Below are 27,665 nucleotides of genomic sequence, written 5' to 3'. Positions count from 1 at the left end.
ATTCTCTGCCCTATATCCTGGTTTTGGCCTGCACGTTCGAGCTGCAATTTCTTCAAAGCGGTCCATAACCATAATAGCTACAATAGCTGGACAGTTCATAAACTTTTAGCTAGTGATACTACTCGGTATCACTAACTACTTCACAAAACAAAAACACATCAAAATTCACAATCCGAACGAAAAAAAAAGGATTCAAATTAATTCAGGCGGCCGCACAGACCCAACTCACACTAAAAATAAAAAAAATAAAACAATCAATAACCATGAGATCTGGCAAAGAAAGGCGTTCTGTCACAAAAGTGATTACCAGCAGAAAAAAGAAAAGCGCATTCTTAAAAGAACCAACTAAAATTCAAGCCACCACAACAACAACGGGAATTGAAAAGACTGAAACCCACAAGGATTCTGACATATTAGTGGACATTGGGGAAGTACCAAGTACTTCCAAAACAATAGGGGAAGTGCAGAGGTATTGATAGAATCACCCTCCAAACTGATATACATAAACAAAAAGATTCTATCAATGTGTGGACATATATTTTATTTGTTGGTTTTACAGTGATGAAATATAGTGAAAATACTCTCTTAGGGTGGTAAAGATGAGAGCGCTATGTGCTTTTTAAAATACCCCTCACACACTAAAAAAATCCAGTAGTGTCATGCTTCATCATTGGGGTCTTCCCGTCCCTCTACGGGGCGGGGCGTGCTACGACCTGACCGACTACGCGGGAGCACTGAAGTGGTGACAGGACTATGTGATGGTGCAAGGTGGGTGGTGTCAGTGAACGTGTAGGGACCTAACAATGTGTGTGAGTACAAAAATAAAAAATCCTCTGGCTAGTAGAAAAAAAAATGTATTCACTTCTCTAGCTGGGGACGTTAAGAAGGGGGTTTTTGGGGTTGAGCCGATCGCTACAACCTGGTCTACATGTTTCGTAGGCAGTCCCCTACTGCCTACTCATCAGGACCTTCTACTGGTCCCTACTAAAATAAGCTCAGTTGCTAAGTGTTGTCAGCCTGTCTTCCTAAAAACTAACAGTAAAAATCCACTGTTAGTTTATGCTTCAGGGCATGAGCTGGCCCCAGGGAAGCAAAAATTAACAAAAATAGTGACCTAAATGTGGTCTTGTTGTGGCAAGCGCGTGGTGCCCCATGAATGCTCAGCAGAGCGGCAACACTGGTAGAAGTAAGATTTAGGGACTATGCGGACAATAGCGCCGCGGGAATTCCTACCGATTGTCAGCTCATGGGGCACCACGCGCTTGCCACAACAAGACCACATTTAGGTCACTATTTTTGTTAATTTTTGCTTCCCTGGGGCCAGCTCATGCCCTGAAGCATAAACTAACAGTGGATTTTTACTGTTAGTTTTTAGGAAGACAGGCTGACAACACTTCGCAACGGAGCTTATTTTAGTAGGGACCAGTAGAAGGTCCTGATGAGTAGGCAGTAGGGGACTGCCTACGAAACATGTAGACCAGGTTGTAGCGATCGGCTCAACCCCAAAAACCCCCTTCTTAACGTCCCCAGCTAGAGAAGTGAATACATTTTTTTTTTTTTTCTACTAGCCAGAGGATTTTTAATTTTTGTACTCACACACATTGTTAGGTCCCTACACGTTCACTGACACCACCCACCTTGCACCATCACATAGTCCTGTCACCACTTCAGTGCTCCCGCGTAGTCGGTCAGGTCGTAGCACGCCCCGCCCCGTAGAGGGACGGGAAGACCCCAATGATGAAGCATGACACTACTGGATTTTTTTAGTGTGTGAGGGGTATTTTAAAAAGCACATAGCGCTCTCATCTTTACCACCCTAAGAGAGAGTATTTTCACTATATTTCATCACTGCAAAACCAACAAATAAAATATATGTCCACACATTGATAGAATCTTTTTGTTTATGAAGTACCAAGTACATCATCAAACCAAAAAACGTCAAGAAAAGATCTAGGTCTCAACCTAAAATATATTCTAAATTTTCCTTTGTTAAAGATGCCGGAGCAGTGCTAAATCTCAGCATCAGCAATCTGTTGGGCCTTCCCTCCCCTCTGCATCCGCCAACAGACAGTGACAGCCCCATAAATGAACACCTTAACTTCAGCAATTATAACCCCTGCGGAAACAAGGGGTGGTACAAATCCTGGATTCAATACTTATCTTGGCAATAAAATCAATGACAAAGGTAGAGATCAAGAGACTGAATGTGCTGACTGGAAAAACGGAAAAAGCTCTTCAAGCAACTGTGGGAAACAGATCAAAGAAACTACCATCTCTCCCCCTTCCGATTGGACCATTCACAAAACTGCTACATCAATTCCATTAGAGCCGGAAATCAAAATACGGCCCCACCTATGTCCAGGTTTTTTCCCATCCACAGCTTCCATATCACCCACTGGATCTCAAACTTACCAAGTTAACCTCGAGACCATTTCTACAAGAACTATTGCTACAGACCTTTGTTCAGCTAACTCAGCTGAGGTCTCCTATCCACAATCAAACGTGGGAGCCTGTCACGACCCCCAATGAAATGAAAACGTAAGTCTCATTAGAGTCTTCAAGGACAAAGGGACCCCGGACTCAGCTCCAGGATCCATCAGCTCTAACGGTTCCGCCGACAAGAACACTAAACCCAAGCCGGAATTGTCAACACCACCGATCAGCAGCCCACTCCCAGCCCCGGGGGCTCCAGCAGCCGTCGGCAGGCCAGGGGAGGCCTGGGGAATCTAAGCAGAGGACCTAGCTCTCGGATTAGACAATGCACCTGTTCTTTCCAGCGACGAATGGCAAAATCTCGTCTCCAAATACACTTCCGCGATCAAAGGCGAAACAGGGGATCAAGAACCGAACCAACCCAACCTATAGGGAAGTCTAAAGAGGAACCCCCAACAGCCGAGAATGCACTTTGAGCCCACCTGCTTACCACAATGCAACTCGCAACAAAAGCTATGGAGTACCACTCCGATAAGATGGATATAAAGCCAACTACTAAACTGACTAGCCCTTCAGGTTACAAGCATTGACAGGAAGTTATCTGACTTGAACAATTTCATCTCAAAAGCTCAAGCCGAAACATCGATAATTCCACCAAGCTGTCCGTGTTACCTAATCATTGTTAAACTTGCATCACTACCCACGGTGATGGGCGACCTTTTAATGTATTTAAAAAAAAATCAATACAACAGAACAAACTGTTCCAGGTAAACCAATTCTTAAACAAACAGGATCTCCTAAAAGCACTAGGGTCCTAATCTCCAATGGAAATGATAAACTACCTCCATCAGATAAGAACAGATCATTCCAGGCTTCTTTTTCAGCTGTGGCCAGAACCGACCCTCATGCGAGAGGTCGTTACAATCAACCAGGCTAATCAAGACGACCTAGGAAGCCATTGTAGGGGTAGAACGAGCATCCAATCAAGTCCCATCCGCATCAGCAAAACAAACTTTCCAGTACTACCTCGAGCGGTACAGGGGTGCAATATCTACAAAACTTAAGCCAACCAATTGAAGGAGACTTCTCGCCAATCAAACCCCAAAACTCTAAACGGCTGAGAAAACAGGAGGAAATGAGGAAAAACACTCCAATAAACACTTTCTTCCAAGCTGCTAATGAAGTTCAGAGTGAACCGAAACTAGATCAAAGAGCACGGAGCGACCCACCAACTCCTCAACCTAATGCTACCACCATCTCATCATCGGATTCAACAGTTCAAGATAAGGCAGGAACTATACATTTAATGGAACTGAAACAATCCGCGTTCTCTAACACTGCAGACCTGGCAGCAAAAGACCTGTCTCCACCAACTAAAGGTGAATTTCCCACTGCCTTAGACGCAGCCTCAATGACTGCCGACAAGTTAGGAGGTCCGGTAAAGCCTAAATTAATAATGGCAATAGCAACAAGGGGAGCCTCAGCTGGCCCAACCACAAACAGTGCGGTGGAACAAAGGGCCAAGTGTCGATTCAGGAAACAGACGGCCCTGTAATACAGTCATTCTGCTCCCCAGAGGAGACAAAAGCACTTTCGCACCTAGTCACCTCCACAGATCGCCTACGACGGGCCCCTACCCAGTCAATACTCTTCATCCCTGAATACAAATCTAAAGGTGGGGGCGATACCCTCAACAGAGGGAACATTCTTCGAATATTAACCGCCATTAGTAATCTGACAGGGACTCAATCGCAAGACTTAGTAACCGTTCAATTTGAAACCTTCAAAAACCTCTCGGATCAGGAAGCAACCAAAACTATCTGGGTCAACCAGGAAATAACAGCAAAAATTCTTAAGGAGAAGTCCCAACTGCAAGCTTGGGGGATTAGATTACACCCTCATCACGAAGTGGGATATCCAGAACCCCTTCTTGGACAGGTTCATGAATCTAAAGTCGACAATACAAAAAACAAAGTCGATCCTGGTCCCTGTTGAGGTCACACAAAACTGCAGAGCAACAGCTCCAATGGGTCGGGATGAAAGAGGAACGGAACTTTTAAGCGACTGGTCCTGGATCTCGTGAACAATAAAGAGCAGACCTGAGGCTCACTGACAGATGGAAAAAAATATAATAAACTCCTAGATGTTAAAATTTTGCTCCTGGAACATAAACGGCTTAGGTGCAAAAACCTCCGATAAAGGATTATTATTGTATCTTTAGCAATTTGATATAATCCTCTACTACAGGAAACATGGCTGGAAGAGCCTTTTCACTTACAAGGCTTCAAATCATACCATCTATCAGGGACTAGAAACTCAATTTGGACACTTGAAAGGCAGGCTCACAACCTACGCTTCAATTAAATCGATAAACTCAGCGAAGGAGCTACCAAGCATAAATACCGCAACAAATGGAATAAAAACAATACAGTTTCAAATTTTAAGCCGCAGATATAAAGAAGTCTTAACAATTGTTAATTCCTACATTCATCCTCCTAATAAAAGAACTGGTGTAAACACCTTAGTAACTGAACTAACAAATCTCATCACTGCGGAACCTTCTTCAAATTTTAACGTCTCGGGGGACTTTAACATGTTCCTTACAGAAGGGACTGACCCGGACAGTTCTGCAGCAGAACGCCAAGCAGCATGGGGCATCCCAACCCAGGACGCCTGCAGATGGGGCAAGTCATGCAAAATCGAGGGGCCTTCTAACCGCACTGACGAATTTGTCTTTGGTTGCATTGTATGGGCGATTCGTGGGAGACCACCCACCGGCTGCCACCTTCCACACTGCCCAATGTAATACTGCAATTGACTACACTTTCACGTCTTTATCGACTTTCGGCCTAATAAAAGGGTTTGCGATCGGAAATCAGGACCACAGCCCCAAGAGTTTACCCTTGATGCTTATGGAACAGCAACCACTTACCCGATAGAGGTCACAAATTTAATGATAACAGCAAATCACCAGAGAATCAAATGTAACACCCGCGATCCAGAACTCTAGGCCCTTGCGAAAAAAAGATGGGAGGAAAGTATGCAGTTAAGTACCAGCCACATAAATGCATGGGAGAACTTCATGGACAGCTTCAATCCTACCAAGGCAAAAAACAAGTCAAGAGAAGGACTAGTAAGACCAAAAAATCCCGGGGGTCGCCTCACGCAACCAGGCACGAAGCTAATTACTCCACCTCTCACAACATCAGGATGCCGAATTAAGGGAGTTAAAAACCAATGTCAACAGGGCAATGCACAGTCTTCGTATACATGGCCCAGTTGAGAACATCCAGTCCGAATTAAGGAGTCTTATAGCATGCAAGAAGAAAATAATCTGGCTCGCCAAAAAAGAAAGGGACAAATCAACATGGGTTAAACTGACATATGATGCAAAAAATGACAGTGCCAGGTTTTGGCAGACCATCCGAATCCTAGAGAATCCATCCGCTCTAGGAATTAGCTCATATATAACAGAGGACATATGGGCAAAGTTCCTACTGAATCACTTCAACTCAGAAGCTGCCGAATCCTCGGTAGCCTTACCGGAGCTCAAAAGTGACTAACAATCCAGATCTGAAGGACTGGTCCTTCCCATCGTCTTCACAACTAAGCAGCTAGAGGGCAGAATCAAGAAAGGACGTAAAGACGGAGCTCCAGGCCCCAACGGTCTTCCGCCAATCATATTTAAACAAGATTCGATCTACTGGGTTAAAGCACTCTTCCCCCTTTATAATAACATCCAAGAAAGTGAGAGAATTCCTGACTCCTGGAAAGGATCAATCATTTCTATTATCCACAAAAAGGGCGCCATGTCAGACCCAAAAAATTATAGGCTCATCGCTTTAATCGACATTGAAGCCAAATTCTATGCAGGGCTCTTACTAAATGAACTTACAGTTTGGGCTCAGGAAAAAAACCTAATACCCATCAATCAAACTGGTTTTCAGGAAGGTCTGGGGACTTCAACAAATATTCGCGCCCTTTCTCTTGTGTCTGACACCTCCAAAAAAAAAAAAAAAAAAAAAAAAAAAAATCAATAAACCGCTATTAGTCTGCTTTATCGATTATAAGGCAGCTTTTGATAGCATCGACAGGGGGTTACTTTGGGCCAAACTAGTGAGGTGGGGAATCCCTACAAATCTTCTAAACCAGCTAATCCTGCTTCACTCTGAATCTTGGGTCCATTAAAATTGGAGCGGGAGATACCCTGTCTAGAAAAATTCCTACTACCAAAGGGCTGAAGCAGGGTTCAGTCTTGGCACCAACCTTGTTCAACCTCTTTGTCTGACCTTTCCACCGTGCTGGACAACTAACCATCATGCCCCGAACCTGGGGGGCTTAAATATCGCACCTCTTGTACGCAGATGACCTCCTACTAATCAGCCGTACTCCAATCGACCTCCAGCATCTGATAATCACAAGTACCTTTGCTGAAAAAAATGGGCTGACCATAAATCTGGAAAAATCTAAAGTAATGGTACTAAACCAAGGTCCCAACAAACCCCATCCACGATGGTCATTGAACAATCGACTGCTGGTACCAATAGAGGAGTACAAGTATTTGGGAATCATATTTGAGAGAAACGGCTCATTTTCTAAACAGAAAGCCTCCATCAAAGGCAGAGGGACTGTATTGGCAGTTGCTTTAAAAACATCAAGCAAACAATAACTGGCCCTAGCCTTCTTCCTTTGCTAGAAGTGCTTCGAGCGCGGCTCCTTACCTCCATTACTTACGGAAGTGAAGCAATGGGAGGTAGAGATGAAGTCACCCTGGACATAGTGGTTGCTAAGGCCATACTAATACTACTAATACTACTAATACTACTAATACGGTAGTTTATAAAGCGCCTGGTGACGCCATCTCGGTGTGTCCCCGCGCTGAAGAAAGCAAGTTATTCAATCTTCTGCAATTTACCTCACCAGCGCAAATACGATTAGAATTTGGACTATTAAAGCAGGAAATCTTATGGAAAGGGGCCTACGCCAAATGCTGGTTCAAAATAAAGGGGGCCGTGCCAGGCACATTGAACTCATATCTGTGGTTGGAAATCTCAAAGAGAAATGATAGCCCAGCGATGAGTTAACTTCAATCAGCAATCAAGCTGCTAGCTTTACAGGACCTATGGGACTCTTGCTTATCCAAGAAAAACTTCAAGGTCCTGGTAAACAAATCAGTAAAGATTGTATATCTCGCAGAAGATAAAGCTGCCCTTAGTAGGAGGGCCCACAGCTGGTTCGTAATTCAGAGCTATGTGTCAAAGCCCCAACTATACTTAGGAACAGGTTTTGCAAGAAGAACGGGTCTGAGGCTGGGAATCTTACCAGCAAAGCCCCACCTTCCTCCATGGAAACGTACAACCTCCTAATTTATTTATTTCGACTTGTATAACGCATTATCACCCAGGGGTCTCTAAGCGCTTTGTCGGGTACATACCAGAATTCATACAGCCAATCATCAAATTACAACACACCCCATGCCTCCTGGAAAAGCACTGTTTTTAATTTTCTACGAAAAGGCAACAAATTGGATTCTTTGCGCAGTTCGATTTGTAAGCTATTCCAGACTGCTGGAAAGACAGAGAAAGCACGACCACCCAGGGTGGACAATCTAAAGCGCGGTTGGGTTAAAAGGGTGGCTTCCGAGGAGCGCAACACCCTACCAGGCCTGTATGGGGCCAAGCGAGCTTTCATATAGCTTGGCGCCTTTCCATACAGAGGTTTATGCTTAATGCAAAGCCCTTTAAACATTACCCTCTGTTTGACTGGCAGCCAATGAAGTTCGCGCATGTGAGGAGAGGCATGCGTTCTCCTCGGTTTTTTAAAAATCAATCTTGCAGCATCATTCATGACGATTTGCGTCTATTCAGATGTTTTTCAGGGAGCCCTGCATATAGAGAGTTGCCATAGTCCATCCTGGCTAGGATCATGGCAGATACCGTGCGCCTCAAGGTAGAAAAGGACAAAAGCAAGGAGATTTTCCTTAGTTGTTGAAGGAGGCCCACGCAGGTGCCCACAACTGCAGAAACTTGCTTCTGCATTGTCAAATTACCATCCACATGGATGCCCAGGCTTTTTACTGCTGCTGCAGGTTCTGGGGGCGCCCCTAGTGCTCTTGGCCAGAACAGATCATTCCAAGGGTTGCCGGCGATGGTGATTGGCAACACCTCGGTCTAGTCGGGGTTAATTCAGGGAATTCACAGACATCCAATTGGCTGTATATTTTAGGATGTTTTGCAGTCTTGCATGTGCGCCCGGACAATCTTCCATTTGGATGACGATCTGGGTGTCGTCAGAGTAGTTGTAAATTTGGCAGTCCATCTGGTTGAGGGCCGAAATCAGGGGCTGTAAATAAATATTAAATAATGAGGGGAGAGGGCAGAGCCCTGCGGCACACCACAAGTAATTGACGCTGTGGTTGAGACTAGGTCTGCAAGCTGAACTCTGAGTTCTCCCTTGGAGAAAGGAGGAGAGCCAGACATGTGCTGTGCCCTGGATGCCAAAGTCCCTCAACCGCGACAACAATTGACTGTGACAAACTGTCAAATGCCGCGGAGAGGTCTAATAGCACCAGGGCACTGGGAATTTTCTTGTCTGCTCTACACCTTAACTCGTCCAAAACGGACAGCATCACTAGCTCCGTGCCGTGATGCGCACGAAACCCTGCCTGGTTCTGTTCGAGTAAGGCATTGTTCTCCAGATGATTTGAGAGATAGGTGAGGACGTGCTGCTCCAAGACTTTGGCCAAGAATGGTAATTGGGAGATAGGCCTAAAGTTCCTTAGATTCTTGACGTCCGCCCAAGTTTTCTTCAACAGGGGGATCAGCCGTGCCTCCTTAAAGGATAATGGAACTTGACCTGTTAGTAGCGATTTATTAAGGAGAGTCAAGACATCTTCCTCAATACCTAGCATTGCTAACTTGAAAACCCCCGGGGGACAAGGGCCCGCCTGGGTACCCGACTTGACCCCGCCCCACGATATTTGTCAGCCTGTCCTTCGTAATCAAGGGCAGAGTGACCAAGGGGATATTCACCGGCAACGTAACAGGAGTAATCGGTAGAGGGCAGTCAATAATAGGAGTGAGGGCGATTTCTGATAGGAGATCTTTAATCTTATTGGAAAAGAGGTCCTGGAATTTGACAGTCTTCCTGCGTAAACTTAGGACTCTGCTCCTTGTTTTTTCTGAGTTCCGTTAGGACTTTAAAGATTTCTTTCTGTGGGTCTATAGCTTTAGCAATCCTATTCTCATAGAACTCCGCTTTCCTAGACCGAATAGCCTGTTTATAGATATAATTGCTGCCGACTGTGTGGAAATCTAAACGAAGACATAAAACATCTACTATGCATCTGCAATGGCTTGAGAGAGGAAAGGAGACAGTTTCTAAAACAGCTCCTGATTGCAAGTCAGGTTCGATCTTGTAGGGAGGCGGTAAAGGCCTGTTTCGAGGGCTGTAACATCCGCCTGTCTTGCAGCCTTGTTCAGTTTATGAGGGAAGCAAACGCAAAGTTAAGTCGGGAAGACCCACAAGTTATCGGTCTTTATCCTATGCCAGCGTGCTTATGAGTCAAGGACAACAACCGTCTCTACTAGTGCTTGGATTATGACCTATGAATACCTTCTTGGTTGCCAAACTGCCAGCAGTCAGCACGACCTGCCTTAGAGGTCATCGACTTTGTATTCTCCACAAACATCACTTCTTGGGGTGCATCCATCCACGAGAACAAGCCTTATGCTGATCTATTTTTTTAACCATGAAGAACTATCTTACCTATAAGTTTTGTAAACTACAACATATTTGTAATTTTAGCATTTTTTTTTTTAAAGGTGAAGCTGCATCTTGTGAATTAATGTTTCACTTGTTTGCGAAGGTTATTAATCATGCAATAAAGTCATTATCACCTCTCGTTCTGCTTGAATTTTGTTGTTTAGGGACGTCACTAAAATATTCTTTGCTTTTTTCAGTTTTGTGGTCTTTGGTCTAAAGATGCAGGCTTTAGAAGCATGTTAGGTCATTATTTTATAAACTGTAGCAAAGCAGTAAATATTAATTTCATTTACAATTTTGGCTAAGTTTTATTTTCACTAATGGGCAAACTAGCTGGTCTCATAATCTCACAATATGCATCATCACATTTACCCACAGAGAATGGGTGAACCCCTTTCATATATACAACCCCCTTTTCTAGCAAGTCAGAATTGCCAGGTGAATTGTCAAAACACCCCAAGCTTTAAAAATGTAATGCAAAGGATAGTGGCCAGTAAATGTGTAAAGAGTGCTGTCACCAAGCATCTGAGATAGGGATGAAAACGGACACCAGGCGTTCGGAAAACATACAACCCAGGGTCAGTTGGAATGATGCTGCAAAAAGTTCTTACCAAGTTCAATAAGGATTGCAGTGATATGGTTTGTATTTGCAGTAATTTAGCTAAGTATATGAAAATGTTGTGTGACGACATGTCAAAATCAATACCTGAGCAGAACTGCTTCCCTGTAAAATCCCGGCCATTTGCCAGATGGTATGCTGAAAGCATCTTTACAATTGTCAGAGTTAATGAAGTATATGGACTTTGTAGTCCATTCTGGTGTACAGTTTTTTATGTGCAAGAACTAAAATGCAAAGATATAATTTTGATATAATTTTGTGCTTTGTGTGGCATCAAAGAAAGCCATCACAACTGTCATTTAGCTGGTGGTGCTCTTCCTAGAGGCCGTGAATGCTATATTATCCATGAGGCAACCTTTTACAGATTTGTGCTTAGTGATGATGCCGAATAGAAGAAATGCAAGGACATTTGGTTGCATATTGATAATGATGTGAAAAAAGTACACTGAAGGGGAATTTTCTCCGGGCTTTAAAAGTACTGCTTAATTTTTAATCGCTTCAATAACCAATGGCATATGCGCCCAGTTCAGTGCATATGTTGCAGAACCGGTCTCAGAGAATCGCAATCTTATGGTGCACCAGTATTGGCATGGAAAGCTAGGTCAGTGGCCAGAGTTAGCAAATTGTGTAATGGCTGTTTTGCTGTTGCCCGTATCAAGTGTTAATGTTGAGGGCCTTTTCACAGATAAATGTTTACATGGGAAGAAAAGAGCGAGCACGCATGACCAAAGCTTCGGTAAAGAAGTATTGTATGGGATACTACAAGACGTTTGATTTTTAAAAATTTGAACATCATACCTTGTCCACACACTGCACTATCAGTGCAGAAAGCTAGCAATAATAAAAGAGAACATCCCATAAACACCGGAAAAAGTTTTTAATTGCACGAAAATGTGTAACCATTGAGAACCACTGCTTTAAGGTATTGAAAACACTGGGAAAAAAAAAACCAGAATTTACCAAAGATAGAACATCAACAGGAAACACCTAAACGATTCTCTCCCATGGGGGTTTCGGTGGCAGGCTCTGCTCCCAACGCCCCGCTGGGCATGGCTTTTGTGCAGCACAGGGGTCCAGGGACAGGGCCTGGCTCGTGGCCAACCCATTACTGCACATGGGTGAAGGTTGTTTGCACGGTGGGTTTTACAGCCCACAAGGGGTTGGATGTAGTGCCTGGCCACAAGCGCATACCGCACAAGGCCGCTATTACATCATTGTAATAAAATATTGCTTTACTTTGATTAAAACCAAAAAAAAAAACACTAGACATTCACTGAAAAAAGAAAAGTTAAAGTGACTATAAAAAGTTAGGTATGGTTATAACCTCCTACATTGTATTAAAAAACCTTAGAAATGCACAGAAAAATAAAGGTTAAAAAGATGTTAGTTAAATTAAAATCAGTTAAAATATACTGTTTTAAACAAAAAAAAACACTGAAATTCACAAGTTATAGTTCAAGTAACTGTTACACCCCAACTATAACTAGCGCCCTTGCCATACACTGCTAATTACCTCCCACATTACATCGGTCAGGACGTTCTACGACATCATTGAGAAAATGACAATTGATGACAACACGGAGGATGGCGGGGGTGTGAGTTAGTTACTTTAGAGCTCAAGTTAGTTATGTGAGATAATTAGAACATGTGAATTTTAAAGTGGTTTTAAATTAACCTTTGATTTTTTTTCTTTGAAGTATCTTTAAGAGGAAAAAGTGATTGCAGATTTAGAAAACCAGGACATAATGAGAATGTGCATCAAAAAAAACTCTAGGAGGACCAAAATGGAAAGGAAAAATGACTAAAAGACAAAATACACTGAGTTTTGAAGATATGGTGAGGCCTTTCAAAAAACAGAATGCTGAAAGTAATAGCATACATTCATTTGCATATATTTGAACTACCCTCACATAAGGACTTTGTATCAGATAAAAATTTGTTGAAAATTAGAAGCGTATCACCTACAGTTTTATTTATGTATATGGTATTTTTAAGGCGCGAATCAATCCCAAAATGCAGCGGAGGCTGTATACGTTCAAAGACAATCAGTCAACTGGTAAGAGCGGAGGAAGCTGGTTTTAGATGGCTGATGCCTTGTGATGCAGTGCTCTTTAAAGAGGTGAGCCTTCGCCACTTTCCTACATTGGAGCAGTGTTTGGGTGGTCCTGATTAATACAGCATGTTTTTCCAGATCCTGGCTGCATAGCTGGAAAAGGCCTACTCTTCTTGGTCTAAAGTCTGATGATTCCAGGCTGTGAGCAAGATGAGCGGGGGTACTGGTCAGGACAGATTTGTGGATGACAGCTAGTTTTGAAGACAGTGTGGGCTAGCAAGAGGAGTAAATGAGTTCTATCAGTATGAGGGTGATGTGATATTTCTACAGGCTCTGGACGAAACCTTCTGCAGCATGTCTGGGAGGCCATAGAGTATGGCATTACGACAATCCAGATCAAGAGTACAAGGTCATGAAAAGCAGTTCTAAAGATGCCCTCTGGAAGAAATAGTGTCCCTTTCTTTATATAGCTGGTTCCATGCTGTCTGTTTTGCCAACATGTGCCTGGAGGGTGAGGTTGGGGTCCAGTGTGAATCCAAGTGACTTGGCATTCAGTGAAATTTGGGGTTCCCAAGTAAGGTTGGTTGGTAAACTCTGCTTCTCTGGAAGAGTTCAAAGTTTCCCACTCTTCATGCAGTTTCAGAAAAACTGTGCCAACCACTACATGGTGGAGTTTCTCACGCGTGGCTCCCCAGCTGTAAGTTGGCTAATGAGAAAATCAAGGGCTAGACCACCTCAGTGACATTTCTCAATGTGTGCAGTCATAGCTGGACTAACTCATTGAGAAAGCTAGTGCTCGCAGTGTAAAAGCTGCTGCTCAAGTAGAAAAGGTACTCAAGTGGCAGAAAGAAGCTGGGCACTTTGGCGTGCCATGTGGTGCCATTTGAGCAGATTTTACAGCACAGGACAAGCACTTGGCACTAAAAATCTGCGTAATAAACTGCAACTATGCCTCTCACAGTACTCCGCTGAATCTCCGTTTTTGGATAACTCAGCGTAGTGGAACTCCACAAGTTCCACCCAGGCCTAATTCTAATCCATCACGATTCAGGACATTGAGTCAGGTTTGTGCTGCACCTCGATTATTGTTTTTGGCAAGTAACAGGACTTTAGTCTTGGTTGCCATTAGCTTTAGGTAGGTGCTAGACATCCAGGATCTGGACGATGCATAAACCGTGTTTGAGACAGAAAAGACTTTCAAGTACAGTTGTGAATCCTCAGCATATTGATGAATCTTCATGAGATTAGAGAAGATCACGAAGTGGCTCCATGTGTAGGTGGAAAACGACCGGAAGTAGTATGGAGCTCTTGGGAGCCCCACAGGTGTATGGCATTTTTTGTGAAATGGACGTGCACTAGTGACAACTTGGTGTTGGTTGGAAAAGGAGAACTAGTGAAAGACATGGACGGAAAATCCAAATCGACACTCAAGTGTGTGAATGGGCATGGTATGGTCGACTAGCAAACACTGTTCTTTGTTACACTATCAAGCATGCTTCATAACAGTCAAAAACAATAGTTTTCTATACATGGCCAATGTGATAGTTGCAATTGTATCTTGGATAAACTGGAATTTACAAATTGTGTTAATCTGGAATGTGCAGTGTTAGACTAGGCAGTACATAATACTGTATTACTTCAATCTGTGGCATTTATAATACAGCCAGAGGCAAAACCAGAAAGAACATCTAGGAGACTCATGCATTTTAATTAAATAAACAGGACTGATATTAAAAACAAACATTTGGTATGCAACTGCTCACAGTAAACTTCATTAAAAAGAAATGGCAACATTCGGCATAAATTGTGAGAAAGAAGTATTCTGAATAAATGAACTACAAAGCTACAACCAATGGACTAAAAGAGGAGGTACTACATATTTTTCTACGCAAATAGTATGCAAAATATCTACAATTGTTTTCACACAGTCTTTGGAAAGCAATGCATCACCTATAAGTCCTCATTAATGTGCCCTACGTTGGGCATAGATTAGCTAGACAAATCTTATGAGCTTGAATTTTGATAAGGGAATGTAGTCAGTTCAAATATTGCTGAAGGAATCAATCTGAAACATGAAACTATTTATATCCATAGAGTTTATCCTGTTTACCCGAACAATTCTTTACCATACCTGGTTGTTGCTCCTAGTTCGCACGTTACTGTGAATTGACAAAGTACTTTGGAAATAATCCTAGTGATAGATTGACATGTATGCCACCTTTTTAAGATAGGATGCATCATAAATGTGTGTGCCTATTTTTTGATTTGGTCTAGAGCAGTTATGCTTACCCAGGAGAACCTCTTTTAAGGGAACCTTTGTTCGGTTCACTTGAGCATACATTCCTGTACTCCTTAAGATTAACAATATGATCACAACATTATACAAGAATTTTTTTTATATAGGCTTACTTGTTTCAATATGGGGGTTTAACTTTGTATGATACAGACTCAGCACAATGTTTAGGTTGGTGTTCTCTATTGAAGCTACAAATGGACATCTTGCCCATGTGGCTAACTTGCTAGGGGCATTATTTGAACCATGTTGCTCTAATTCTTGGGTAAATATTGTCAGATGTTCTTTGCTGGGATTTTTCAGATCTGCTTTTAGATTTTAGGACACAAACAGGCCTATTATTGAAGATGCCTGCTAGGAATTTAATCTTAGACTTAATATCTTCCAGCACTGAAAATATAACAGCAATTATAATGAATTCATCCTGCGTCAAAATTGTAAGCATGTCAATAAATACCTACATGCTAATTAACAATTCATTATGAATTTCTTCTTTTATATCATGTTTTCCTTTGAAACTTGTTAGAGAGGATATGCTAATTTGTACTTTAGAAGTTACTTTGGTATTACATTACTTTTGTTTGTGCTTCCAACTTGATGTCCTGTTTTAATATACTTTTGTATCACTGTTGCCTTGGTGAAGCTATACCATATAATAGTTTCTCAAGTGTTGCCAATTCTTATAGAATTTATTTCCTTGAAAGAGTAACCATAATACTTACAATATTTAAAAATAAAACTTTAAGCTCACCAATTACTTTGAGATCATTTTGTGTTTTAAAATCCATAGGAGAGAAACGTAGCGCTACTTTCATTATAGTGGAAATACCAGTTTGACCAACCAGTAGTGATATGCAGCAGCTTGTTGTAGGGACAACCATTCACTCTTGTAATAGCAGGCAAAGCAAGAGTGAGCTAGTAAAAAAATCAATCGGTGGAATGCTACAGTTAATCATGGCGACAGCCCTGCTGAACCGGTTAAAAGATGCAAAAAAGAACAATTGATGAACAGAATGCAGAACAATGTCATACATTCACCCCAGTACAGAGGTCTGGGCCTAAACACATCGTTTTTTTTATCACCATGCCATTTCAGTTTGGAGCCAGCCATATGCAAATCAGTCTTGACCATGCGTCCAATGGGAACAGTCCAACCCGAATTGCAGCTTGAGTTTTATGGCACAGTTGGCATTGGACGCACATTTAGGTATTTCTGTAGAAAAAGCACATACGCAGCGCAAGTGACGAGGGCAGTTCTACACTTCTGTTCAGCAACCAAGGCCTCAAGTCAAATTTAACATACATCTTGAATACTTGTGTGGCACCACCAGTATAACTAAGAAGTTGAGCAGAAGTTCGAGCATATAGTAATGGCATGATGCTATTGAAAGCACATGGGAATATGGTGAGCAACAACCTGATTTTGCCAACATTCGGGAATATTTGAACAGTACCATGACATTTTATTACAATTGCCAGATAATTTTACTCCTCCTGTATTGTGCCATAGGGTTCGAGGTTTGTATTTTTTCCAAAATGTTTCGACTGTCCCCTATGGCCAAAACATTTTTCAGCTGTATACAGCGTTTGTAGCAGGCACACTTTTTGAAATGACACATTGTGTACTTACTTCAGCACGGGAATAATGCTGAGAAGTACTGCAGTTTTTTGAGATGTATAGATTCAGTGAAAATATTTATTTAGAATGTGAACGGTTTGGAACGGAAGTTATGATTGGTCTGTGAGCTAGGAGGGTAGTAGAAGCAAAGCTTTCCATGAATTTGGTTTCCTGGCTTGTCCAGTAAAAGATTGCTAAGTACAAAAAGAACACAAAAATAAGTTGCACTTCTGGCTACAGCTTAATCACAGTCGTGATGGCAGATTGTGGATTTAGAGGTCAACTACAATACGAAAAATATGGATGCTAAATGTGAGGAACCACACAAAAGGACTGATCGGGCCATTTAGGGAGCTTAGCGGGAGGATATTTAAAATTTATACAGAAACAAAAATAAACAAATGCAGGGACAGTAGGAGTTTGAAGCAGACATTCTTTGGCATAGCTCGATGGTCAGTGTTTTACATTGGAGCATTTGAAAAGGGCAACCAAAAAGGATCATAAAAAGAAGAATTTCCTACACTTCTGCCATTCTCTGATTCTCGCTCAAATCTAAATTAAAGTGCATATTAAATTCTATTCATCATGGGGCGACAGAAAAATATATTGCGAGTTCTTACCTGGAGGGGTTGGCACAGTGCATGGACATTCCGGATAAATCACCATTGGAAATGCAGTTTCTTTAAAAAGGAAAGTCAATTTTATACTTGAAAGAAAGGTCGTTTGCGTCAGACATTTGTTTTTCTGAAAGAAACAAGAGTACAGGCATTAGTAGATATATAGATACACATACACTTAGGCTAATACACACCACAAAGTGCAACAAAAACGCAGGTAGGGCATACTCATGGGGGGTTTCTACCATAAGATGTAGGAAACTAGACTTTGTAAATTCTAATATCACGAAACAAGTGTAAAGCAGCATTGAGAAACTGTCTTGCACTTTGTTCAAAACCTAGAACGCCTCTTGCTATAAATCATGCACCACCATTCTAACAATCTGCTCAGGAGAAATGTTTTAAATAGAATACCGAGCGGCGGCTCTTCCGCAATGGCAGAGGAGCATCACCCCACTGGCTCAGCAAGCAGCAAAAAAATACAACCATTTTCTTTTATTGTTCGGCAGCTGGCTGAGCTAGCATGTGTGGGGGTGAGCAGGCCAGGCAATGGGAGGGAGGTGGGTGGGTGGGGCAGAGTGATGTGCGCTACTAACATGTGCATGTTTGTTTGGTTAGGCTGGCAAAACCAGAGAAAGTCAGCTGGTATAGTTAGCGGAGCCAACTATAACCAGCGTGCTCATAATGCGCTGCTGATGTCACATATTACATCACTGATGAGTCAGTGACATCACTGATGACATCCACAAACAGATGCACCTACTCATACCCAAATATATTCTTTCATACACCCACTCCAAATTGCAGACTACCATTGTCGAAACCATAGACTCCAACAATACCAGTACGTACATGCCCACCCACTGATTCATAGGTCTACACACATCCACTCTAACCCATGCAGCTACTGATATATCTTCTATCCTTCCGCTATCCTCCTTAATCCAAATAACGGAATATCCACCACTCAAATGACCTTCATATTTCACAATACTAATTCAACACTAATCCTTTATTGGTTCCATATTAGCATGCTACTCGCCGACAAAGCGCTTTGACACCTAGTCAGTGGCAGTAAGCTCTATATAAATGCAATTACAATGAAATTACAATATCCACTCCTACAGCTATACAGACACATACACACTGCCACTCACCCCTAGAGTTACACTCACATCTAGTCAAACAAAGTCAACCATTCTGCCATTTACTCACCTATATAGTTATACACAAACCACCTCACTTATTCAAACAGATACTAACATACTTTCTCTTATTTAATCACAGGCACATGTACACATTCATCCATACAGCCACTCACCCTCCACTCTCTTTAGACCAGGCCATGGCGCACCTAGGTTGCCCCCCCCAGACCTTACACCCTTCCACCCCGGACTCCTGACGGTGTGGCCCGAGACGCAAGTGGTCCATTTGGCCAGATCACTAGGGCTTTTCTCACTTTTTCTCCTCGAGTCTAGACAAGCTGTATTTTCTGCGGCGCCCCTCCTCATCTGTCACCTTTGACAGAACTCTCCACCCCCTACTTCTAACTCCTTTACCTTGGTCCACCCATGAGTGCTCAACTAAATACACATACATGTGAATATCCCTTTATCCCCAGCACCGCAATAAAAATCATTGTAACCTGGTCCTGATGGCTTAACATTCCTACAGACCGAAACGCCGTCGACTTCACAGCAAAATTCCCGGCGCTCCCCTCAAGGGTACCTACTTAAAATCACTGATATATACCTTCATCTACTGTTTGGTTATCCTGACTTTGTATAATATTAAAGTTCACTTGTTCGCTGTTGCGCCAGTCACCGTCGCTGTACATACTACCTCACGTTGTCACTTGCGCCGTCTCAATCCTTCACGAGCACTTGTGCACAGTATCTAACAGGCTACATGCCATTTAATGTAACGCAGTAAAACTTTTTTGTTTGACCATGTGGAATTTAATATGGTTAATTGGGTGCCATTTGATTTGAAAAAAAAGGGTTTCTTAAGGAATTATAAAATGTAATATGGTTTTGTCCTTTTGTAATGAAAAAAAAAGGATAAAGTTGAAGCTTTGCATTTATAAAATCGATTGTATTATAAAAGTTAATGCATGGGGACTACATCTCCCATAAGGTGTAGAGGCGCCTGGCTTGAGACAGGAAATGCTGCAATCACTTTTCAAATATACAAATTAGATTGGCCGGCGCCATAACGTGACCGTGATCAAGGCATTCTGTAATACTGAAATGCGTTGGTTTGTACGCCTGTAACCTGATGAAATTAAGAAAACAAGAAAAATAAATGTGAAAAATCTCTGGAAGAGTGTGACCAGTTCTTTGCTGAGGTAAAGGATTTGGAGGAAATATTAAGCGGATTTGTTCAACCGCGGAGGTAACATCTGAATGAGCGCCACCGAAGCTGAATGAGAGTGAACCAAGGTTGGAGGAGATAGACATCCATCCATCCATACATACACACTCATACACACAGATACATTCTTAAACTTTTATAGAAACACTCAGTCACTCGATGTCATGAGGGATGTCATTTGAGATGCCAGTGATATCAGTGAGGTCACTGACCATGTCATGAGTGATGTAATGTAATGTAATATGTGTCATCAGCAGTGCATTGCGGGAGCGCAAGTTATAGTTAGCTCAGCTAAATAGAACAGCTGAATTTCTCTAGTTTTGTATGAGTTAAATGTCACTTACTATAATGTTCCTATAATCTGTTATTTTTTTTCAACGAAAGAGGTTTTTAAAAATGCTGATTCCCAACTTACTGTCCCAGAAAACTGTTTATTTAAGTGAATTACTAAGGTTTAACTATCATTACGTTTGCGAAAAAGGTGGGAAAAAAGGGCTGTGCCCCTAACCAGTTCTCTGGAATTATGCTGCGTAGGACTTACAGGAGCTACAAGGAGAGCATCTTGGCCCCCAAAGTCCCTCTGGAGTTAAGTGGACTTCATCCCCCAATCAGTAATGCGCCAGGAGGCAGATTTGCAGAGTAATGGAGAAAGGGGAGCATGGCCCCCAAAGATCTTAGCAATCCCACTGTGTGGGACTCACTGGAGGTAACAAGAAGGGTAGTTTCCCCAAGGAAGTCTTTGGTGGGCCCAACTACCCCTCCGGTTACCTCCAGTAACTTCCACACAGTATGATTGCGGAGTTCTGATAGCAGGCTACTCCCTTTCTCCACCAACCTGCAAATACACCTCCTGATGCCCTCTTGGTTGGGGGATCAAGTCCCCTACGCTGCGTGGGGTCCTTAGGGGCCAACTATACCTGTACCTCCAGAAAAGCCCCAAACAATCGAATTGCTGAGTGGTGGTCACCGGCTACACACCCTTTTTACACCACTCGGCAAATGCACACCCTGGCACGCTCTTGGTTGGGGATGAAGCCCCCTTGCTTCTTTAGGAACCCTGGGGGCAAACTAGCCCTTTGGTTACCTCTAATAAAACAAATACAGCTGGATTGTTGAGTGGTGGTCAGGGGTCACACCCCCTTTCTCCACCACTCAGCAAACGCATCTCCTGGCGTACTGCTGCTTTGGAAATGAAGACCACTTTAGTCCGGAGGACCTCAGGACACAAAGGGACCTCATCGCTCCACCAGCAGTGCGTGGACAGGAGTGTTTGCAGAGTGGTGGAAAAAAGAGTGTGGCCTCTATCTCTCAGCAATCCCACAATGTGGGGCTTACTGGAGGTAACTGGTGCACTAGTTGGCCCTTTAAAGACCCTTCGGACCGAAGGGGACTTCATGCCCCACCCAAGAGATGCTAGGAGGCGCGTTTGCAGAGCAGTGGACAAAGGGGGCAGGGCCTTGGCGGGCTGCTGGCTTCCATTAAAACATTTTTTTCTGGAAGGCCCCACCTTTCCCTTGATTCTTTTGTGGCCTGGTGACCCCATACCAGAGGCCTTACCCATTTGGAAAAAAAAAAAGTTGAGAATAGTTATGTGGAGTATCTTACAGTACAGTGGAGGAGAGTGTTGTGAAGTCTGTTGGCAAAGTGGAGTAATGTAGATTGGAATAGAGTGGTGTATCATGCAGTGTAGTAAAGTGTTACATAGAGTAGTGGCATGGGGTCTCCTATAGTGAAGTCAAGTATCAGACTGTTCAACGAGTTTTACAGTGGATGGGTGAGTTGAACAGTAGAGTAGGGCATCAGGCTGTCAGAGTAGAGTGTTTTAGAGTATCAAGTAGAGTGTAAGCAATACAGTGCAGGAGTGCCGTAGATTGAAGTGGAGTATCAGAGTGGAGTGGCATCACGTGTCATACAGTGTAGCACAGTGGCCGGGCATACAGTTTTTCAGTAGTGACGGACAGTGGAGCGGCAGAGAGCGAAGTATGGTACAGTGGTGTAGAGTAGGATCAAATGTGATAGAGTGGAGTACACTAGAGTGGGGTAGGATGGAGTGATGTGTTCAACTATAGTGGTTTAGTTTGTGAAGTGGTGTACAGTACAGTGTTGTAGAATGGATTAGCATACAGTGTTATAGTGTACAAAAGAATAAAGTGGAGCCATGGATTAAAGTGGGGAACAGTGGCATACATTGTTGAGTACAGTGTTGTATAGTGGATTAGAGTATTTTTAGAGAGACATGGAATAGAGGGTTGTACAGCAGTGGTTCCCAAACGTTTCCAATCCACAGATCCCATGACTTAACGGCTGTGGCTCCCCACTAAGTTACTTTTTTGGGGGCAGTTGGGGAGGGCTGGGAGATAAGCCCCCGCCTTAGGAACGCTTCTATTTTTCTCTTGAAAATACCTGGAATAAAGCAGATTAAGGTATTATAATCAGAATTATTAAAATAAAAATAGAACGTTTGATAAGCTTTAATGTTGGACAGGCCACATGAAGGGCCCGCTCCCCCTCTGCCCGACCAGGCCCGAGCCCGGTCCCTCAAGTGTTACACACCACCTCTCCACGTTTTCCGTCCCCTCCGGGACCCCTGCCTCTGAACATCTCGACCCCTTGGGCCCGATCCCCTACTGGCCCGCGCACCCGACCTGGGCGCCATCTTGGACACTGCACCACGAGGCCGCGTGGCCTCCGATCGACCCTAACCCTGGGCCTGGCCAGGCCTCAGACATCCCGGCACCACCATCCACCCAGGAGGTGAGCGGACTACTTGGCAGGTCAATGGGAGAAAGAGGTGTCGATGGATCTCCCCCGCCAGGTACCGCTCGCCCCAGCCTCCCCGGGCGCTGGCTCCACCCCCCTGCCGGGTGTCTGGACTCCCTCATCCTGGACCCCCCGACCTCCAAGTGCGAGGGTCCGGACATCAAAGGGCACCAGCCCTATAACTGAGGCAGCTCCAGAGCAGGAAGGCAGTTGTATCCTGGAGTCGAGAGACGCAGAGAAGAACTCATCCTTGACGGACTACTGGCGCTGCCGTAGCCCTACCTTGTGAACTATCGTCCTGCCTGCTGGCGCTGCCGCAACCTTCGTAAACCTTCATCGTCGTCGGGACCTGCTGGCGTGGCCGCGGACCGTTTGTACCACCATCTTCATCGGGACCTGCTGGCTCCGCCGCGGACCGTCGCTACCGTCAACCACCTCGGGACCTGCCTGGCTCCGCCGCGGCCCGATCATCTAGAACGCCGAGCTCGAGGATTGAGAGCTATCCTTCCACCCAATTGGTAACAAGACTGTCCCGCTACCCCTTTTCCCAACCAGAGACCCGAACCGAGGGGACCCCTGAGTCCAGACCTCCTTGTATCATTTGACCGTACTCGAAGAATTGCTGATAAAGTATCGTTTAACCTTATCCTTGTGTGGTGTCCGTCTGTGGGGGGGAAGTTACTTGTCTGTACGATCGCTGGAGACGGCTCTCCCTGGAGACCTCTCCCCTTATACTCGGCCGACCCTCCCGGTCCGTCTAACATTGGTGGCCAGCGGCGCGATCCGAATCACCGCATAATCGTACAGAGAGTAGCTCACCCCACGACGAAATCACGATGACAACCAAAGAAAGCGGATCCACCGAGAAATTTCAGATGGAGAAATTGGAAGAATACAGCCATCGTGAATTAAAACAATTCTGCATCGAACTAGGTATCGCTACCACCGGTCTAAGTACCAAAGACGATTTCAAGCATGCCCTGGAGTCCTGGGCAGAAACCGGGGCCGTCAGACCCCCGGACCAAAATATCGCAGCAGTAGAAAAAGACACCGCGGCTCCCGAGGAGCGAAGAACGGGCCTCTCGCAAGACGAGATCCAGGAACGAGAAAGAACAAGACTACATGAACTAGAAATGGCCCGGCTCAAAATGGATGGTGAACTCAAGTTGGCCGAACAGAAACTGAACTTAGAACATCTGAGGCTCCGAGAAGAAAGAGAGGAAAAACAGAGACAAAGAGAGCTCGAGGAAAAAAGACTGGCATACGAGCATGAGCGCAAATTAGCCGAGATAGACTTACGCAAGCAAAACAAGGAATCAGGGGCGACCGAGCAACCCCGCACCCCGGGAGCAACAGATAAGAAGGTACACATCCCCAAGGATGTCGTCCGAGAATACTTCCGAGAGGACGACATCCAACAATGGTTCAAGGCCTACGAAATAGCTATGACCTCCCACCGGATCGATCGAAGCGACTGGGGAGCCGGTCTATGGGGGAGATTCCTCAATGAGGGCCGCGATGCCCTGCTACAGCTCCCGGACCATCTGATGACCTCCTATGACCACATGAAAGCGGCCCTCCTCACCCGCTATGGGCTCACACCCGAGATGTACCGCCAGAGGTTCCGAGACTGCACCCGGATCCCGGGTACAACTTGGGTGGAGTACGTGAACTATTTCAGCAGAGCCTTCGAGGGTTGGATCAAAGGAAGCAATGTCACAACTTACGAACAGCTCTTCAACCTCATGGTGTGGGAGCATCTGTCAAACAATTGCTTCATCGAGCTCCGGCAGCACCTCCTCGACAGCAAATTGACTGATCCACGGCAGCTCGCAGCCGAAGCTGACCGGTGGGAAATCACCAGAGTGGGCCGAAATGGGTCCTATGAACAGAACCGAAACCACCACGGTCAGCACCGTCCCCGAGGAGGAGGAGGAGGGGGCCAAGGACGAGGAAGAGACAGCGCTCCGGCCGCCCCCGCTGCCAGCACCACCCCCCCGGCCAACCGGGGCAGCACCCCGGCACGACCGGGATATAGGGCCAATGTCACGTGTCACCGATGCCAGCGAGTCGGCCACTACGCAAACGACCCAAACTGCCCACAGAACCAGAGCCCGAGACCCCGCCAGGTGGCTGCTGCTGCCCTGGGGGAAGAACAGATCTCCGAGGAACAAGAAGAATATTAGCAAGAACATCAAGAATGGGAGCCAGCCGCCATGGCTCTAGCCTGCTTAGGGGGGAAAGACATGGTCCCGCGGGTCCCCCTACCCGCTAACACCCGGAAGTACAGTCAATGGGTGAGCATCAATGGACGCCGGGCCGAAGCCCTCCGTGACACCGGGGCCAGTGTAACAGCCGTCCGCTGTCACCTGGTGACCCCAGAACAGTTCCTACCAAATATTCTCTGCCCGGTCCGTTCAGCCGATAACTCGGAGAGTCTGTGTCGGATGGCCTGCGTCCCTTTCGAATGGGGAGGAGTCTCCGGCATGTTGAAGGTGACGGTCCGAGATGATGCTCCCGTAGACTGCCTCCTGGGGAATGACCTTGAAAGCTCTCCGTGGGCAGCCGTAGAACGAAGAGAACACCTGGGGATGTTAGGCATCCCGGACTGGGCGTGCGTCACCACCCGGTCCATGGCCGCCCGTGCCAATCCCCAACCCGAGGAACCTGAATGGCCGGCGCCTCCTCCCCCGGTCGCTCCAGTAGAAGACGCCGACCGTGCCGTCCCCCCAGAACCAGCTCAACCCCCGGACCTCTCTGGCCTCGACCAGTGGCATCAAGAGGGGGGGCCCACACAGGAGCAGTTTCGCCAAGAGCAGAAGACCTGTCCCTCCCTCGAGGGACTCCGCCAACAAGCCCTCGCCCAGAGCGCAGGGGATACCTCCGGAACACATTGGGTCTATTGGGACAATGATCTGCTATACAGTGAACAAAGGATCGCGGAGTTGGGGGCCAGTCGAGTGCTAGTGGTGCCCCTCCGTTTTAGAGACTTCTTGCTAAATCTGGCCCACAATGTCCCCCTGGCTGGGCACCTGGGTCAAGATAAAACTTACAGCCGCCTAGTGACCCACTTCTTCTGGCCTAAAATGAGGAATGATGTACTCCAGCATTGCCGATCTTGCCCCACGTGCCAAGCCAGTGGGAAGAGCGGCCGCAAACTAAAAGCCCCCCTGCAACCATTTCCAGTGGTCACCACCCCGTTCGAGAGGGTCGGGATAGACATTGTGGGGCCCCTGGACCCCCGTACAGCACAAGGACATCGGTTCATCCTGGTACTGGTGGACCACGCCACCCGCTACCCCGAGGCTGTTCCCCTGCGAACTGTGACAGCCCCGGTAGTCGGCCGGGCCCTGATGGGGATCTTCTCCCGTGTGGGCTTCCCCCGAGAAGTCGTCAGCGACAGAGGCACGAACTTTATTTCAAAATATATGAAGTCCCTCTGGCAACAGTGTGGGGTCACCTACCGATTCACGACCCCCTATCACCCTCAAGGAAACGGACTCGTTGAGCGGTTCAACCGCACGCTCAAAGGGATGATTGGGGGGTTGGAAGAGCCCCTCCGTCGCCAGTGGGATGTGCTACTGCCGTGCCTCCTCTTCGCATATCGAGAAGTCCCCCAGAAGTCCCTCGGCTTCAGCCCGTTTGAACTGTTGTATGGACACCCCGTACGGGGGCCGCTCAGCCTAGTCAAGGAAGGCTGGGAAATGCCCCCTCTAAAGAACCCTCCAGATGTCTTCAAATACCTCCTAACCCTCCGCAACCAGACCAGACGATTCAGGGAGATAGCGAAAGCAAATTTGGAGGCCAGTCAAGAGGACATGAAAAAGTGGTATGACCAAAATGCCTCCTCCATCGATTTTGAACCCGGCCAACAAGTATGGGTAATGTCCCCCACCGAACCATGCGCCCTGCAAGACAAGTGGACGGGGCCCTTCAAAGTAGTCGAGCGCAAGGGCCCTGTCACCTATCTCATCGACATGGAATCTTCACGGAACCCCCTCCGGGTCCTCCACGCTAATAGACTGAAACCCCATTTCGTGCGTTCAGAACTCAGCCTCCTGATGGCCACAGACAATGGAGCCGAAGAAGACTCCGAACCCCTCCCTGACCTCCTACGGACTCGGGAGAAAGACGGCTCCGTGGACGGGGTCCGACTCTCGGAGGCCCTCACCCTGGAACAACGCCAAGAATGTCGAGACCTTCTGCTGCAGTTCGCCAGCCTGTTCTCCCTCACCCCAGGTGTCACCTCCTGGTGTGTGCACGACGTGGACACGGGGGACAGCCCCCCTATCCGCCACCGGGCCTACCGCGTACCAGATCGGGTACGGGCCTGCATCCAAGAAGAAGTAACCAAGATGCTCACGCTCGGGGTCATTGAGCCCTCAGACAGCCCCTGGGCCAGCCCAGTAGTACTGGTCCCCAAAGCAGCCACCCCCGGCACCACACCGGAACTCCGGTTCTGCGTCGACTACCGGGGCTTGAATGCGGTCACCAGAACAGACGCACATCCCATCCCCCGGGCAGATGAACTAATCGACCGCATGGGAGCTGCCCGCTACCTCAGCATTTTCGACCTGACGGCGGGCTACTGGCAGATCGGCCTCACACCCCGGGCCCAAGAACGATCTGCGTTTTCCACTCCTGACGGCCATTATCATTTCAAGGTCATGCCCTTCGGCATGAAGAATGCCCCAGCAACATTTCAGCGACTCGTTAATCAGGTCTTGGCCGGACTCGAAGGATTCAGTGCCGCCTACCTAGACGACATCGCTGTATACAGCCACCACTGGTCCGACCACCTCCGCCACCTCCGAGAGGTGCTACAGGCCCTTCAGCGAGCTGGCCTCACGATCAAGGCCAGCAAATGCCAGATTGGTCAGGGGTCCGTGACCTACCTCGGACACCAGGTGGGAAGCGGCCTGGGGGCCCCTCTGCAGCTCAAGATCGCCACCATCCAGTCCTGGCAGCCCCCCATCACCCAGACCGAGGTACGCGCCTTTCTGGGACTCACAGGCTATTACCGACGGTTCGTGAAGGACTATGGTAGCATAGTGGGGCCCCTCACAGAACTCACATCCAAAAATCAACCAAAGAAGGTCAACTGGACCCCAGATTGTCAAACAGCCTTCGAACAA

General features: G+C 45.9%; 1 protein-coding gene across 1 annotated transcript in view; it reads right to left on the bottom strand.

Moving 5' to 3' along the window:
* The window catches only part of LOC147711933 (zona pellucida sperm-binding protein 2-like), a 299,118-nt gene that overhangs the window by 175,835 nt on the left and 95,618 nt on the right, over positions 1–27,665 (bottom strand). Inside the window, exon 10 of the mRNA XM_086920260.1 lies at positions 17,401–17,524. Coding sequence (XP_086776386.1) covers positions 17,401–17,524 — 124 coding nt within the window. The remainder of the gene's footprint in view (positions 1–17,400; positions 17,525–27,665) is intronic.

This window comes from Lissotriton vulgaris, chromosome 5 (assembly GCF_964263255.1).
Source record: "Lissotriton vulgaris chromosome 5, aLisVul1.2, whole genome shotgun sequence".
Taxonomy (NCBI): domain Eukaryota; kingdom Metazoa; phylum Chordata; class Amphibia; order Caudata; family Salamandridae; genus Lissotriton; species Lissotriton vulgaris.
Note: the sequence above shows the minus strand (reverse complement) of the source record. Positions and strands in the feature narration are given on the sequence as shown.